General features: G+C 43.3%; 1 protein-coding gene and 1 pseudogene across 1 annotated transcript; one reads left to right on the forward strand and one right to left on the reverse strand.

The window, feature by feature from the left end:
- Positions 1-3,536: 3,536 nt before the first annotated feature.
- Positions 3,537-5,193, reverse strand: LOC145500133 (uncharacterized). The gene has a single exon (XM_081479617.1). It carries the CDS (start codon positions 5,190-5,192, stop codon positions 3,537-3,539), a length of 1,656 nt encoding a protein of 551 aa, XP_081335743.1. The 5' UTR covers position 5,193.
- A 5,488-nt stretch (positions 5,194-10,681) lies between these two features.
- LOC145499447 (uncharacterized) lies at positions 10,682-15,324 on the forward strand (annotated as a pseudogene).
- Positions 15,325-16,169: the final 845 nt, after the last annotated feature.

The raw sequence follows: 16,169 nt of genomic DNA on the forward strand, positions 1-16,169 counted from the left end.
TTACTTCAAGGAGAGATTGGAAGCTCGGCGACGTTTCTTCTGGAAGCAACAACTCGCTTCTGGAGAGTTATACGCTTCAACAATCGTTTGCTTTACTGAACACTTCATGGGGCTGACTACGTTGTCTTCGGATCATTCAAAATTCTTCTTGGAAAATTTTAAATGAAGTTTAAGCTTGATTCAGTCGAATTGCGACATAAAATGGAAGTTCCGAGCTCGTATTCGGGGTATTTGAGCTTGAAAACTAGCATCTTGACGAATTTTCACCAAACAATAAAGTCGCGGAAAGATTGCGTTGTGTAACATTCGAGTGGTTTCCAGTGCTGAAGTCGTAAACATCGATGTTTTTCAATTGGGTAACTCAGCAGTATTCGTGCGTGCGCGAGCGCACTTAGATTAGTTCCATAGCAGCATAACGAAGTCAGTCCCACGGACTTGTGTCAATTATTACAGTATATTTTATGAGTGCGATCATCATACGTTGATTAACATTAACATACACCTTTATCAAACTAAATAAGGTCTTATTTCTAATGGAATGGCGAACTAGAAGTAATGATGACGGCACCGTAACTACGGTTTTGATGGTAAATTTCCATGCGGTATTGCAGTTTTTTACGTTTTTTTAGGCGGTTTTGCGGTTTTCGGACCCCCCCTTACGTCCCCCTCTTAAAAGACCATTGTGGCAAATAAAGTTCAAATAAAGATTGGTTGATTGAATTAAGCTGTCTGATGTAGATCTTGAGCACTTGACTTCGAGTTATTTGTGGATGATTTATCTATAATTTAGACTACGAGCAGTCCTCTTTTGCTTAGTCCCTCGAGCGGGACCTTAAATGAACCGTGAGGAAAAAAATGGTCGCGTGAAATCCTGGGTGCGACGCGTGCGTGTGCTTCTCGCCCCCAGGAGTTCGCACGGCCAATGTTTTTCTCGCGGTTTTCTTTCGCGTCACGCACGAGAGGGACTGCTCGCCGTCTACTATAGCTAACCTTTCGTAGGCAAATCGTCATTCACTTTTGAGGTGCAGTCTTGCGTAGGAAATAAAACACATCCAGTGAATAACATCACACCGTATGGCGGACCATTTCTAACCTAAGATCCTGCCCCTCGTAGGTACGTAAGTTGCGATCGGCGTAAGTTTTGTCATCAGATACACGAATAGACTGCTGGTAGCTGGGTTTTCACTTAAGACGAGTGTTAAGTCATCGAGAATGCAAAAGGACGGTATGGCCGTGGCCGAGTAGGGAAGAAGGCGTGCTGCACCCATGCCTCGTCCCATTCTCCTTATTGTTGTTGTTGTTGTTGTTGTTTCTTTAGGCTAAAGCGCCTCCCTCATTACCCTGCTGAATTTCGAGAGAAAAACACACTGCCAGCAGTAAATCTGTCACCTGAGCACGCTGCTGACCACCATAGCCGGATTAGCGAGCTATGGACAATTACGCTAACTGAAGGTTAATGGTTAAAGTATCTGTAAAGGAACATTGCACCAGTGCCTCGAACACAGGGTCTTTATAGTTCCTTCGTTGACTTGTACAAATCGGAAGTGTTGGATCTAGGTTGTGAGCAGTCCCTCTATTTTTTGTGTTAAAAGTCGTTTAGGCGTCACGCTCGAAGGTAGAGCGGCTGCACCACCGCGAACAGCTGAACTGACCAGCTTCATGAGAAGATCAAGGTAAGAGAGTGAATCCCCCATATACGCCTTATACCTAAATTAATCCCTCTTAAGTTATGTTTAGGCCTGGTCCGCGATATTACTGGACATGGCTGGAACGGAACGTCTGCGTGACGCCCGTCTTTCCCCAAATTCATGTCCTACCTACCTTCAGAATTTCGAGCTTTCCACTCGAAGCTAGAGAAGAATATCCAGGCGATCAAAATATCTGTTTCAACAGTAGGGCGAACCCAAGATCGAAGAACTCCTCGATGGCTCCTACTTTCGATATGACTTCGTGCAGAACAACCCACTTCTTAAGCCGGGATGTTTCTCGGTTCTGGACCAGTACCATCCAGATAGAGGCATTGAATGGAAAGGAATACTCTCCTGAGCTAACTGTCATTGTTACAGCTTCCAGCAACACTCCTTCCTTGCGTTCAGCAACGATTTGCACTCTCATCTTCGCACATACAGCCCGGAGGGGGGGGGGGGTACTCCCTTACATGGGCTATATAGGAATGTGCGGCCCCAAAGGGTAGGGTTTTTCAGTCGTTTTGCTCACAAATAGGGTATCGATTTTGGCCATTTTGGTTTTAAATAGGGTATGGTTTTAGCACTCTAGTCTTGAATTGGGTACGTTCCTTAGAAGAAGCTACTTTTTCATCACTATCAATCAGAACGTCAACAAAAGCCCTTCATAACTTAAGCTTAGGGCAAATGCGCCAGCCGCAATGGTCATAAAGAGGGTATCGAATTTTTGGCCAGGTCATAAATAGGGTAGGAAAAATCGCAGATTTTGGTCATAAATAGGGTAAGGGTTTTGGGCCGCACACCCCCACCCAACTTTTCTGGGAGTACCCGCCGGGACATACAGTATTCTACTACTGAAGCAAAACAGTGTTATTAACCAGGATGACATCACAAGTCAACTCATTCCATTCTCCCTTTAATATACCTTAGTCTTGGACATGGAAAAATCCAATTTTACGAGCTTTGAAAACTCATGGAAAATTGACAAAATGGCTACAGCGATAATTTTCCGTAGTGCTGAACAGAAAAACGAGATCTATATAAGCGAAAAACAACTAAGCAGTTACAGTCTGACCACAGACGTCTGTCTGGATGTCTGTAATGTGGTTGGCTGATTATCCAATTTTGCTCCCAGCGTTTCACGTGAAGTAAGTTACCTATTTTCTTTTGATGGGGCTGGTCAAGTCGTGGATCAAATTTTGGCAAGATGTAGTACGGCAAAGAAAAAAAAAAAACATGCAGTTCGGCGCGAGCAGAAGACAGACTTACATGTGGCCAGGAAAGATGAGGAAGGGAGCGACGTAAAGTGAGAGAGAGGGACACAGGAAGACTTGGACAGAGGAATTCAGCGGGGTGGGGAGGGGAAGAAAAATGTGAAGGAATTGAAAACTGAACAAGTTATTAGTTTATTAATATTTCTGTACTCATTCCTTTCAAAAAGAGATGTTTTGACAGAAAAATAAAAATAAAAATGCAAAAAATCGTTGTCAAAATATCTTATCCTACACTTGTTTAATTTATTTAGATTTGTTTAGACACCAGAGGTGCGAAGCAGAAACATAGACAGCATTTTTAATGCACATAATTTATATTTTGATGTACACTGTTCAGGGTTGCCACCCACCGGAGCAAAAGAATCCCGGACTTTTCCCTGACTTTTCACTCAGACTGTAAAGTAATTTTCACTGTCCCTGCATGATGACTATTCTCGCCGTGAATCAACAAAAATAAGGATGGCTCAGATAATGTGTAAAACAAAATTGCCTTGTGTATACGAAAACACCTAATAAAATAATTTGCGGCAACCTTAAGATAAAATTCCCTGACTTTTCACTGACTTTGAACAGGGATTTAGAAACTCGCTGACCTGATACAAAACTTCCTGACGTTTCCGTGACCTCGAATAAAATCTAATTTTTCTGACTTTTCCCTGACCATGGCAACTCTGTCTTTAATGCAATTCATGAATTTAAAACAGACATGAGAGAATTGTTTCCTGTGGGGTTCCACCCCACGCCCCAGGTCGAGGGGTTTGCCCCTCCTTGATTCGGCTGTTGCGGCTTTGTGTATCGGGTTGGACGGATGGCTGTTGGGTGGGTTAATTTTTGACAGGCCGCCTGCCATGAGTTTGAGCCCAACTTCTTTTGTGTCAGGATTTACCTCGTTGTTGACCTCCAGTTTCATCCCGGAGACCGCCTGTTTCAGCTTGTTGTTGTAACCGATCGTGCTTGCGGTGTTTATTATCATTTGCGCGGGCATGAGCCAGGCCATGGGGGCAACTGCGAGATTGAGCCTGACCTTCGCTTGATCCACCGCGAGCTGGTACCTTTGCACGCTCGCGGCCAAGTCGGGCTGTCTGATCGCGTCTTCCATCAGCACCAGGAACTCGCTTTGGACTTCTTTCGCCCTGCCACCTGAGCCGAGAATGCTGCTGCGGACGTTGACTTGCGCGCCCAGGATGCAGTAAACGAAAGCCTCGATTGACTGGTTGATTCTCGACAAGCCCGCCTGCGCCAAACCATTCGCGGTGTTGGGCGCAAACCAGTCGAACTGCCGATCTCCAAAAAGATCAGGCCGTATAAACTCAATAAGGTCCCCCTTAATCAGTTTTCCACCATCGTCGCTAAACTTGTTCCACCCAGGATACTTATAATCCGTTTTTGTTGGCGATTCCCCCCAAGGCTTAACATACAACACCCCCAAACCACTATTTGCACCCGAAGTAAACCTAAAGTCGCTTGAGGGGTCTATTCCGAATTCACCGCATATCCTTTTGTACGAAGCGACGTCATAATGATTGTTCATTTGGTCGAACGTCGGGTCTCCGGGCAAAGCGCTTATGCTCTGAACACCTCCTAGCTGGTACAAAATTCGCCTGACCGTGAAATACACGTGGAATTTGTAGAAAGCTCTTATCTGCGGCGGGAGATTCATCCCGTTGTCAAAGATTTCGCGAGAAACTCCGCACCCCTGTGTCGCGCAGAAAACCGCGAAGTTGAGCTGCTGCGGCCAATATTTCATGTCAGGCCCTCCTAACCAGTGTTTTGATTCGGTTCCAGAAGTGTGCTTGAGTTTGGTTTCTTGAAATATTTCTCGGAATTTTGTTGTGAAATATTGGACAGGCGTGACGTAAATTTGGATTGCATCGTCGAATATTTTCTTCAAGTTTGGCGCTTTGCCGTCGAAAGGTACCGCAGGGATGGCCAATGAAATTTTTGAACCAAGTGGTGACAGCTGGTAAGGAAAACCCCCGCTGTCTCCCAAACCTAGCGCCTCTTTCATTTCTGCGCTCCAATATTTCCTGTCTGAGCCGAAGACGCGTTGAAACGAGTCTTCGCTTTCTTTGAAAAACACCTCCGCGGTCACGTTATTTTTCTCTTCGACGCTTCCTTGCGAAACGAACCGGCTTTTGTCCGCTTTGGGGAAGCGGTTTAAAAAGTTTGTCCACGCCTTTTTCTTCGCCGCCTCCGCTTTTTGTAACGCAGGACCATTGCACAAATTGGCCATCTTATTTGAACACAATTTTATTTGTTGAATATAAAAATGGTTGTTCTCACTATTGTCACGCAACAGAACGGAGAGACTATCAATTTTGAAAAGCCGATACCGAGAGTCGATTTCATGAAACTCATTTCTTGCAGTTTGTACAACAGCTGGCACAACTTGACAATAGAAGGTTCGGCCACCTTGGGGGATAAAAACAAAGATATAGCTTTGTCAGTTAGTAAATTACTCCCAGGGCATTATAGTTTAGAAAGATTGGCAAAAGAAATAGACGGTCTGTTCGACAAATATCAATATAAAGAGTTGCAAACAGCAATAAACCAACCTGTTGGCCAGCTTGTAATCAGAAATTTTGGAGCTGGGGCAAAACCGATTGAACTTGATCGCGATTTAGCCATTTTGCTTGGTATTGGGCGAAAGTTGCTGCCTATAACCTTTGTAAAACGACTTACATCTCCAACGACATATTTTATTCATTGCGACTTGATCGACAAACAAAAGAATCTGTTCAATGGCAAAAGGTCAGATGTATTAGCCTTGTTTGATGTGAAAGGGAAGCCTTATGAAAAGGTGAGCTACCAGGGTTCTCCGCAACAGGTTTTGCGAGACTGCTCTACAGGCGAGTTCATAAATAGCATCACCATTAGCGTCAAAGATGAAAATGGTGAACTCTTTGATTTCAAGGGCTTACCTCTTCTTTTTGAATTAGAGTTTTTAAGGAAAACGACCAATTTTTTAAGTTTGCAAGACATGTTTCGACAGAGCTTCTGTCATCTTCAGTTGAATGAATGATTACAAAGCAAGTTGAATAATAAGTAGGCAAAAATGCTAATTAAGACAAATAGTAACAACAGAACGTGAAAAGGTGTAAGTTAAAAGGATAATTTTAGATTTACACGGTGTAATTGCTGATTGAGGGAAGGTAGTTCTTTTTGAATATGGATAGCCTCTTTTATCTTGAGTTGAAAGCTGGTAGTGGCGTGATCTAAAATATGAAAGCAGTCTATTGAACACAATGAGCGACAACGTTCAGAATTCTGAAGATGTTTGAAGATGTGAGAGGCCCTATCAACGCCTAAGTGCTCACGTACGCGTGTGGAAAAATGTCGGGAGGTTTCGCCGACATAACAGGCATTACAGCCCGCACATGTAAACTTATAAACCACACGTGAACGAAGCCCGTCGGGGATAGGGTCTTTCACACCAAAAAGGTTACCTATCTTGAAGGAAGAAAAAACTAATTTGATGTCTAAATCTAAACCCTATCCCCGACGGGCTTCGTTCACGTGTGGTTTATAAGTTTACATGTGCGGGCTGTAATGCCTGTTATGTCGGCGAAACCTCCCGACATTTTTCCACACGCGTACGTGAGCACTTAGCCGTTGATAGGGCCTCTCACATCTTCAAACATCTTCAGAATTCTGAACGTTGTCGCTCATTGTGTTCAATAGACTGCTTTCATATTTTAGATCACGCCACTACCAGCTTTCAACTCAAGATAAAGGAGGCTATTCATATTCAAAAAGAACTACCTTCCCTCAATCAGCAATTACACCATGTAAATCTAAAATTATCCTTTTAACTTACACCTTTTCACGTTCTGTTGTTACTATTTGTCTTAATTAGCATTTTTGCCTACTTATTATTCAACTTGCTTTGTAATCATTCATTCAACTGAAGATGACAGAAGCTCTGTCGAAACATGTCTTGCAAACTTAAAAAATTGGTCGTTTTCCTTAAAATCTTTACATGTCTGCTGCTATCTAGACCTTTTGAATTAGAGTTAAATTAAATTTCTATATATACGCAATGTCTTCGGCAAATCTGTTGCCACCAAGCGCGCCGCCTGCCGAGCCACTATATCCGGCGCTGGCGGAGCCTTCTCAAAATTTCCACTTGCAGAAGGTCAACGAGATTTCCAACACTTTGGCCGGTGAGGTCCACCACTATCGCCTCGTTGCCAAAAAATACAAACGCGCGAGAAAGTTCGTTAATTGGGGCGCTGCAGGCTCCAGCGTTCTCTCCGCAGCGTTTTCCAGCGCGAGTTTTGGCTCCGCTCTGTCTGTGGTTGGCCTGCCGGCAGCTGTTCCTCTTGGCGGCGTTGGTGGGTGCTTCGCTCTCGTTTCGTCGGGGCTGATTGTCGCCAGCAAAAAGCTCGACTCGAAGATCAAGAAGCATCAAGAGATTACCACGCTCCCCGTTGCCAAGCGGGATACCGTCAACAGACTTCTGTCAAACGCTTTGAACAACAACGAAGTGTTTTCCCACGAGTTCGACACAATCCTTTCCGAGTTTCATCAGTATAACTTTCTGAAAGATCAGGTCCGTGCAAGGATGCTTCGCCAGCCATCAACGAGAAAGCTTCCTGATGTTGATGTCCAGAAACTGGAGATAGACATCCGCGGCAGAATTGAATCAGAGATGATTAAAAAAATCACGAACCCTCCCGCTTCGAACTGACTTTTAGAAACAGACGGTTTCATTTGCATGTAATAAGAACATGATTGTCTGCTTCCACTTGGTTGCGTTTCTTGCCCACGAGTATTTCACTCCTGAGTGGCAAAAAGAGGCTCGTGATATTACTCGCGAGGTCGTCACTGCTATGGTTGAGGCAGATAATGCTATGTGAATTTCATGTTGAAGAGATGCGTATATTTGGTATTCTACGATGGATCGTGGACAAGCTTTCGATGTTGTTGACACACCTCCACCCGACAAGCGCGACTGGCCATCTCTCGAAGACTTTCAAGAGCCAGAAGAAACGCTCAGATGGCGTGATATTGAGGTGGGTACGTACAGAGTCCTTGCATTGTACAACCAAGGCCGGAACAAATACGGACCTTCGGTTGTGTTAAAATTCGAAAAAGAGAACGGTTCAACCTTTTTGGTATGGGCGCCGTCTTCGTTGTTTTACGCAATGGAGAAAAGGGAAAAAACAAACTTCATCTGGAATCTTGGCGCTAAATTGTCAGTGGAAACAGGGAATGTCTACTTCGATTTCAAACTTTGTTAAATACACCGCCGCCATTTTGTTACAGCTGCCTTGACTGGCTAAAAAGGTTTTCCCCTCCCCCCCTTTTTTGTGACACTTGTCGCCTCTCAGTAAAATTTCTGAAAGATTTCGGCGTATTCGTTCTTGTCATACACGTGGTAGTCAAGATAATGTTTATCTCCGTTTTTATAACACTCGTAACAGAGGCCTTTTAGGCCACAGGAGTTGCATTTACTGCAAAACATGACCTTCACAATTCTTGATCGTTTTTCGCAGATGGGTGCCTCTTCAATCTCGTCATGTACCTCGTCCCAGCCCATTTCCTTTTTTCCTTTATATTTATTGCGAGATACTCCTTGAGAATCATCTCACGAATCTCTGGAGGGAGGTTTTGAATGGCCTCAGAAAGTTGAACATCGGACGAATATCTTGCGGCAGCCATGTCGGCGTATACACTGTGCATATAACTCTCCAATAGGAAAAAAATTCTGACACATTTTTTGTATATACTAGTGAAGGGCACATCCGCGCATATTGATTACAGACGTTGCAGCTTCGCTGGACCCGCTTTTTCGCCAAATTTTACTGCTGTGCTGTTGCGTTACACACATATATTTCTGGCACAGCACTCACGCAACACTGTGCCTTTGTCGAAAATTGGTTGTCGAAAATTTGGTTCGACAACTGCTGTTCTCGTACACACACACACACACACACACACATATATAGTGAGGGTTCTGGTCACAAGCGAACGCAACACCGTGCAAGCACAACGCTACTCCGAATCTTCAGATGAGGAGTAGCGTTGTGCTTGCACTGTGTTGCGTGAGTGCTGTGCCAGAACCCTCACTATATATGTGTGTACACTGTATAGGTTTCGGTTTGGATTTGAAAAGGGCGCGGCGTACTGAGGTTCCATCGTAGTGGGCGTGTGTTATAAGCTGGCATTCTCTAAACTACATAGAATACAGAGCCACTTATTTGCATACCACTGCATGACGTTCACATGACTTATTGTACACTAAAAACAACATACTTCGGTGTGGGAAAACAGCTGATGGGGTCTTTCCGTCGCGATCTATTGGGTTCAGTCACGTGTCACGTCATTCACGATCGAATAACGATATCATTTCACATAACTTTACTTTTTCTTGTTTCATACCAGCCTAAGGAATCTTCAGATAATGACCTCTTGTGATTTGCGTATATGCCTTGTGATTCTTGTTACCGAGAAGATATAACGTCTTTCAGTAACGCTGGATTTCGTCCGGCATCAGCTAATTTTGAAACGTTTTGTGTAAACCAGTAATAAGCCCCCCCCCCTTCCCTCCCCCTCCACCCCCGGATATAAGGCCACTTAAACCCCCTTATGAAGTTGTCGAAGTTGTTAAAGCCCAGTGCTTGTAGCCGGAATTTTACAGTAATTATTTCCCTGTCGAGCGGAAACTTGAATGTAAGTGTGGGAACGCAATGGTAAATTCAGCAATTTGGATACAGGCAATATGTAATCATCAATGTCATCTACAATTAAATCTACACTGGATTGGACTGAATGGCTAAATAGGGTCGAATGGGCGAAACGAAGCTTAAGCTTGTTGTTTTTGTTGACTGGCGGAGCAAACGCAAACGATGCATCAGGCCGTAACCTCATCACTGAATAGATTAGGCGTTCCAGAACACGGATCTAGACAAGTCGGTGCCTGAAAGGCCGTTCTTGGTTTGTAGGGTCAAGCACATTACAAACAGGTTTTGTTTCGTTTGGAGAATTGGAATTTTCAAAGTCTACGTCCACGAAAACCGCAATTAACTAGGGAATGAAAATTGCTCAAGGAGTATGAAACTTCGTGGGGGTGTCTTCATTTTATTTTCGGTTAACAATCATACACAATTGCTTTAAGTGCGGCTTAAGATGTTACCATAATTTGAAACACTGAACAAAATTATGAAGTTGCTTGATCTGATGAAGTGTAAAGATTTATCATGTTTATTTAACATAACTTCATGTTTATATTACTAATTCGACGAATGGTAAATATTTCCATTGCAGTTGAAGCGGGGGGTTTTGAATGCCCTCTAAATTGTCTGAATTTGCTGTAAAATATAAGCAAAGTTGGAGTGACATTGTCAAATCATTCCGTCTAAACGCTAAAAAAAATCGATTCTTCACACTTGGCATGCCAAGACGTGACTTGTGCGCATATATAGTTTTATTGTAATCCCCACGCCGTCACTGCACTGATGTTTCCAGGGTTTTTTATTATTATTATTACCTTGAGAACACCCACTTTTGATACAACTAGTGTTGACACTTGCTGACAGCAAGTATCAACCCAAATATCTTATCACATAACTTTGATCTTTTTTTTAGGTCCTAGAGGTCTTGCATGCAGACAAATATCAAACAAAACAAACTTATGGGGTCTTTTGGCGAACAAAGGCTACTTTGAATCACATAACAGAAATTACTGCACGTTCATTACAGCATCAATTGCGCATGTGCAAATAATCAAAATTGCACCTAAAAGTAGACAAACTTGAGAGAAGAATATCATTTCACAGCAAAACGAGCAGCGAAACACACGCACCACTAACATGAGCAGCAGGCCATATCGTTTTGGGCAATGGCTTCCTTCCGACAGGAAAGTTACTGACGAATGGTTAGCCAATTTGATTCAGGAAGTCAAAGTTAAGTCCAAAGATAAGTTAGATTTGATAACGGGTATACATCCACCAGATGAAAATGAAGAAAGCGCCATGGCTGGACTTCGAGCAGCAACTATCGCGGCAGAAGTTAAAGACCTCAATCTACATAAACCAGTTCAAGATTTGTTGGATGCGATACTCTCCGATCCCGAGATCAACATGTTCTTCCATCAAATGTTCTGGCAGCAGTATCTTCTCCCACACACTTCAGAAGGAACAAAAATCCCGTCCTGGCAATTGATGATTATAATCATCGACTGCATCATGACAAAAGCCCCCGAGTTTAACAAGACTGGTTTGGTTGGCTTCCCCATCAATGTCATCTTGAACTGGCCAATGGCTACGACTGCTGGATTTGCTGCCTTCCTGAACGACAAAATCAACCGATTGTTCAAGAATATTCTGAATTACTGGGGAGAGTTCCTGTCAAGTCCAGACTCTTGCTATGTTTTGAGCAAGGATCCCCGACATGGTTGGTTTGGCCACGATGCAATGGAAGCAATGCCGAACTTTGCTAAAGAGTTCAAATGCAACCCGGAGGCAGAGCATTACGGTTTTAAATCGTGGGATGATTTTTTCACCAGAGAGTTTCGCCCAGGAATCCGTCGGGTAGAATCTCCAGATGATGATTCCATTGTTGCGAACGCCTGTGAGTCGGCGCCGTTCAAGATATCTAAAGCCGTGAAAAAGAGGGACTACTTTTGGATAAAGAAGCAAAGGTACTCCTTGGATTTCATCCTGAACATGAGTGACCTGGCCAAGCAATTTTATGGCGGAACCATCTACCAAGCGTTCCTCAGCGCCACCAGTTATCACCGATGGCACAGCCCAGTGTCGGGAACCATTTACAAAACAGAACTCGTGGATGGTTCCTATTACTCTCAAACCCACAACATCAGGGATGACCCTGCATCACCCAACATGTCACAAGGATACCTGGCCCAGGTAGCAGCCCGAGGAATTGTCTACATTCAAGCTGACAATCCTGACATTGGCTTGATGTGTTTCGTCTCAATCGGCATGTCAGAAGTGTCTTCCAACGACATCACTGTCAAAGTAGGGGATAGAGTGAAGAAGGGCGATCAGCTCGGTATGTTCCATTTTGGTGGGTCCACGCATTGTCTCATATTCCGCCCTGAAGTGAACGTCGAGTTTGATACGCGAGGTCAAACACCCGGTCTGGATACAGACAATATTCCAGTTAAAGCTAAAATTGCGAAAGTACATCCCGCACACAAATAGGAGTGAGGATTGTGCCGGAACATTGAACTGTGATTTCATGTGTGAGTTTAGATTGTTATTTTTACGTTAATCAATTGAAATCGCGAGTCTGGTTTTCCGAGAAATTTTAGTAACCTCACAAGCACAAAAACACTCTTAAAGAAATGTCATGACTCGCTTCTAAAACCATCTTAATACTACTGTTAAGAACGTTGCTTTTGGCATGAAATGTGGGAAGCGAGGAATATATGTTAAGACCTTTATATTCGTTATTTACTCCTTGTTATGGCTGCTTGTCAGGGGAATTGGAAACTTCTTTAGGCAAGGACAAGACATTTAAAGGCGCTTATAATTAATATGCACATCGGTAGCTATTTTCTCCGAGCACTTGTTCAGTCATTCGGAACGAGCTAATTAGAATTTGTTAGGGAAGCTTCAGCCAGTATTTTTCCACCTAGTCCAGAAACATGTCAGAGAAAAATGAACGGTTCGAAGAAGTTTTCGTTTATGCGGTATAGATCTTTCGGCCAGGAGCCCATCATGTCCATCATGGGCTCTGAGCTCCTGCCTTCGGCTCAAAATTGCAATAAACGTTAAATTTAAATGCATGTTTTCGTAGCACGAGCATGTGTAATAATGGAAACGAAGCAGTTAATCGAACGTTTCCTTGAGTTCGTATTTTGTCTGAAAATGACTAGATACGATGGTTTTACAGGTTCAGGAACGTTAGTTAAGATTCTGTACATTGGGGCATTAGTTAATATGCAGGGCTATATCGAAGGAAAATTTACAGATGTAATGAGCTTCAGGTATTTTGTTTTTCCTTTTGTAATTCATTCGGCTATTTTTAATTATCTGGATTTATTGTAGTTATTTGCCCATCTTTGTGGCTAAATCGTCTTGAAACAGAACGAAGCTTGTAGGGGGTTGTAATACAGTATGCATGTTGATAACAAAAACAACACAGTGTCATGGGGTATTAACACAACTGTCGTATCATATTTACCTCAGCGTGTTAGTTAATTTATTGCTGAGTATTTAGAGTTGTAGGCGTGTAATCTGATTGAACAAATTGATAAGACTTTTTAGCCAATGAGAATTGTCTATTTGAAGGTGTACCAGACAACAAAAGGTTTTTTCTTTTGGCCAATCTTTTCGCTAAGGAATTGTGTTGCAGTGATTCTGAAGAGTGAATCTTGGTGAAATTGTGAAAAGTGTGGACGTTTGTCTTGCTCCCAGATATGTAAAACCTTGCAGTATCCACATTTTACAGCTCTGTTTGAAAAATTGCATGCTATGTGGAAATAAAGGTCTTTGTCTTGTAGATTAATTTAGATACTATTGAACATCGTTTGTTTTGTTCTGCAGTCATATCCTATGATATCTCAGATGATATCGATTATAACAGGGTTTACTGAGAGCTTTTACTCCATAGATCGACAATGAATAGAGCGTTTGTTAAAAGAGGGGGCGCGTAAGGGTTTGCGGTGATGCGGTTTTGCGTTATTTTTGGTGCGGTTTTGCGGAAATCTTTATTTTAACCTGCGGTATTGCGGTTTAATAAGACTAAGCGGTTTGCGGTTTTCATAAATTTTCGATCGCGGTAATCGGTAAAAAAGAGTCTGCAGCCGTCTGCGCTTTCCAGTTATGACAGTTGTTACTCGGATCCTGACGCTTCCGATGACTTTTGATCTCTTGTTTATGTTTTGCAAGGGTCCATTGTTGTGCAAGCAAGCTTTGCTGTTTGTAATTTCTGATTTTTCCAGTAAATAATTGGTATGATTAACCCTTTTATCCAACGATACGTGGACTTGTTGACTTTCCGGACTGGGAATCTTTCGCTCGGATTTCCTACAGTATTTGCCGTGGCCTCGTGCGGAACAATGTCTGCCGAGCAAGATGAAGTGGTTATGAGGATGGTCGGGAAGAGACAATGTTACTTCAAGGAGAGATTGGAAGCTCGGCGACGTTTCTTCTGGAAGCAACAACTCGCTTCTGGAGAGTTATACGCTTCAACAATCGTTTGCTTTACTGAACACTTCATGGGGCTGACTACGTTGTCTTCGGATCATTCAAAATTCTTCTTGGAAAATTTTAAATGAAATTTAAGGTTGATTCAGTCGAATTGCGACATAAAATGGAAGTTCCGAGCTCGTATTCGGGCTATTTGAGCTTGAAAACTAGCATCTTGACGAATTTTCACCAAACAATAAAGTCGCGGAAAGATTGCGTTGTGTAACATTCGAGTGGTTTCCAGTGCTGAAGTCGTAAACATCGATGTTTTTCAATTGGGTAACTCAGCAATATTCGTGCGTGCGCGAGTGCACTTAGATTAGTTCCATAGCAGCATAACGAAGTCAGTCCCACGGACTTGTGTCAATTATTACAGTATATTTTATGAGTGCGATCATCATACGTTGATTAACATTAACATACACCTTTACCAAACTGAATAAGGTCGTATTTCTAATGGAATGGCGAACTAGAAGTAATGATGACGGCACCGTAGCACATTTGTAACTACGGTTTCGGTGGTAAATTTCCATGCGGTATTGCGGTTTTTTACGTTTTTTTAGGCGGTTTGGCGGTTTTCGGACCCCCCTTACGCCCCCCTCTTAAAAGACCATTGTGGCAAATAAAGTTCAAATAAAGATTGGTTGATTGAATTAAGCTGTCTGATGTAGATCTTGAGCACTTGACTTCGAGTTATTTGTGGATGATTTATCTATAATTTAGACTACGAACAGTCCTCTTTTGCTTAGTCCCTCGAGCGGGACCTTAAATAAACCGTGAGGAAAAAATGGTCGCGTGAAATCCTGGGTGCGAAACGTGCGTGTGCTTCTCGCCCCCAGGAGTTCGCACGGCCAATGTTTTTCTCGCGGTTTTCTTTCGCGTCACGCACGAGAGGGACTGCTCGCCGTCTACTATAGCTAACCTTTCGTAGGCAAATCGTCATTCACTTTTGAGGTGCAGTCTTGCGTAGGAAATAAAACACATCCAGTGAATAACATCACACCGTATGGCGGACCATTTCTAACCTAAGATCCTGCCCCTCGTAGGTACGTAAGTTGCGATCGGCGTAAGTTTTGTCATCAGATACACGAATAGACTGCTGGTAGCTGGGTTTTCACTTAAGACGAGTGTTAAGTCATCGAGAATGCAAAAGGGCGGTATGACCGTGGTCGAGTAGGGAAGAAGGCGTGCCGCACCCACGCCTCGTCCCATTCTCCTTATTGTTGTTGTTGTTTCTTTAGGCTAAAGCGCCTCCCTCATTACCCTGCTGAATTTCGAGAGAAAAACACACTGCCAGCAGTAAATCTGTCACCTGAGCACGCTGCTGACCACCATAGCCGGATTAGCGAGCTATGGACAATTACGCTAACTAAAGGTTAATGGTTAAAGTATCTGTAAAGGAACATTGCACTAGTGCCTCGAACACAGGGTCTTTATAGTTCCTTCGTTGACTTGTACAAATCGGAAGTGTTGGATCTAGGTTGTGAGCAGTCCCTCCATTTTTTGCGTTAAAAGTCGTTTAGCCGTCACGCTCTAAGGTAGAGCGACTGCACCACCGCGAGCAGCTGAACTGACCAGCTTCACGAGAAGATCAAGGTAAGAGAGTAAATCCCCCATATACGCCTTATACCTAAATTAATCCCTCTTAAGTTATGTTTAGGCCTGGTCCACGATATTACTGAACATGGCTGGAAGATGAACGTCTGCGTGACGCCCGTCTTTTCCCAAATTCATGTCCTACCTACCTTCAGAATTTCGAGCTTTCCACTCGAAGCTAGAGAAGAATATCCAGGCGATCAAAATATCTGTTTCAACAGTAGGGCGAACCCAAGATCGAAGAACTCCTCGATGGCTCCTACTTTCGATATGACTTCGTGCAGAACAACCCACTTCTTAAGCCGGGGTGTTTCTCGGTTCTGGACAAGTACCATCCAGATAGAGGCATTGAATGGAAAGGAATACTCTCCTGAGCTAACTGTCATTGTTACAGCTTCCAGCAACACTCCTTCCTTGCGTTCAGCAACGATTTGCACTCTCATCTTCGCACATAC

The sequence above is a fragment of the Orbicella franksi genome, chromosome 10 (assembly GCF_964199315.1).
Source record: "Orbicella franksi chromosome 10, jaOrbFran1.1, whole genome shotgun sequence".
Taxonomy (NCBI): Eukaryota; Metazoa; Cnidaria; class Anthozoa; order Scleractinia; family Merulinidae; genus Orbicella; species Orbicella franksi.

Coding starts and splice junctions, on each gene's coding strand:
- LOC145500133 (XM_081479617.1), bottom strand. CDS start 5,192: ATGGCCAATTTGTGCAATGGTCCTGCGTTACAAAAAGCGGAGGCGGCG.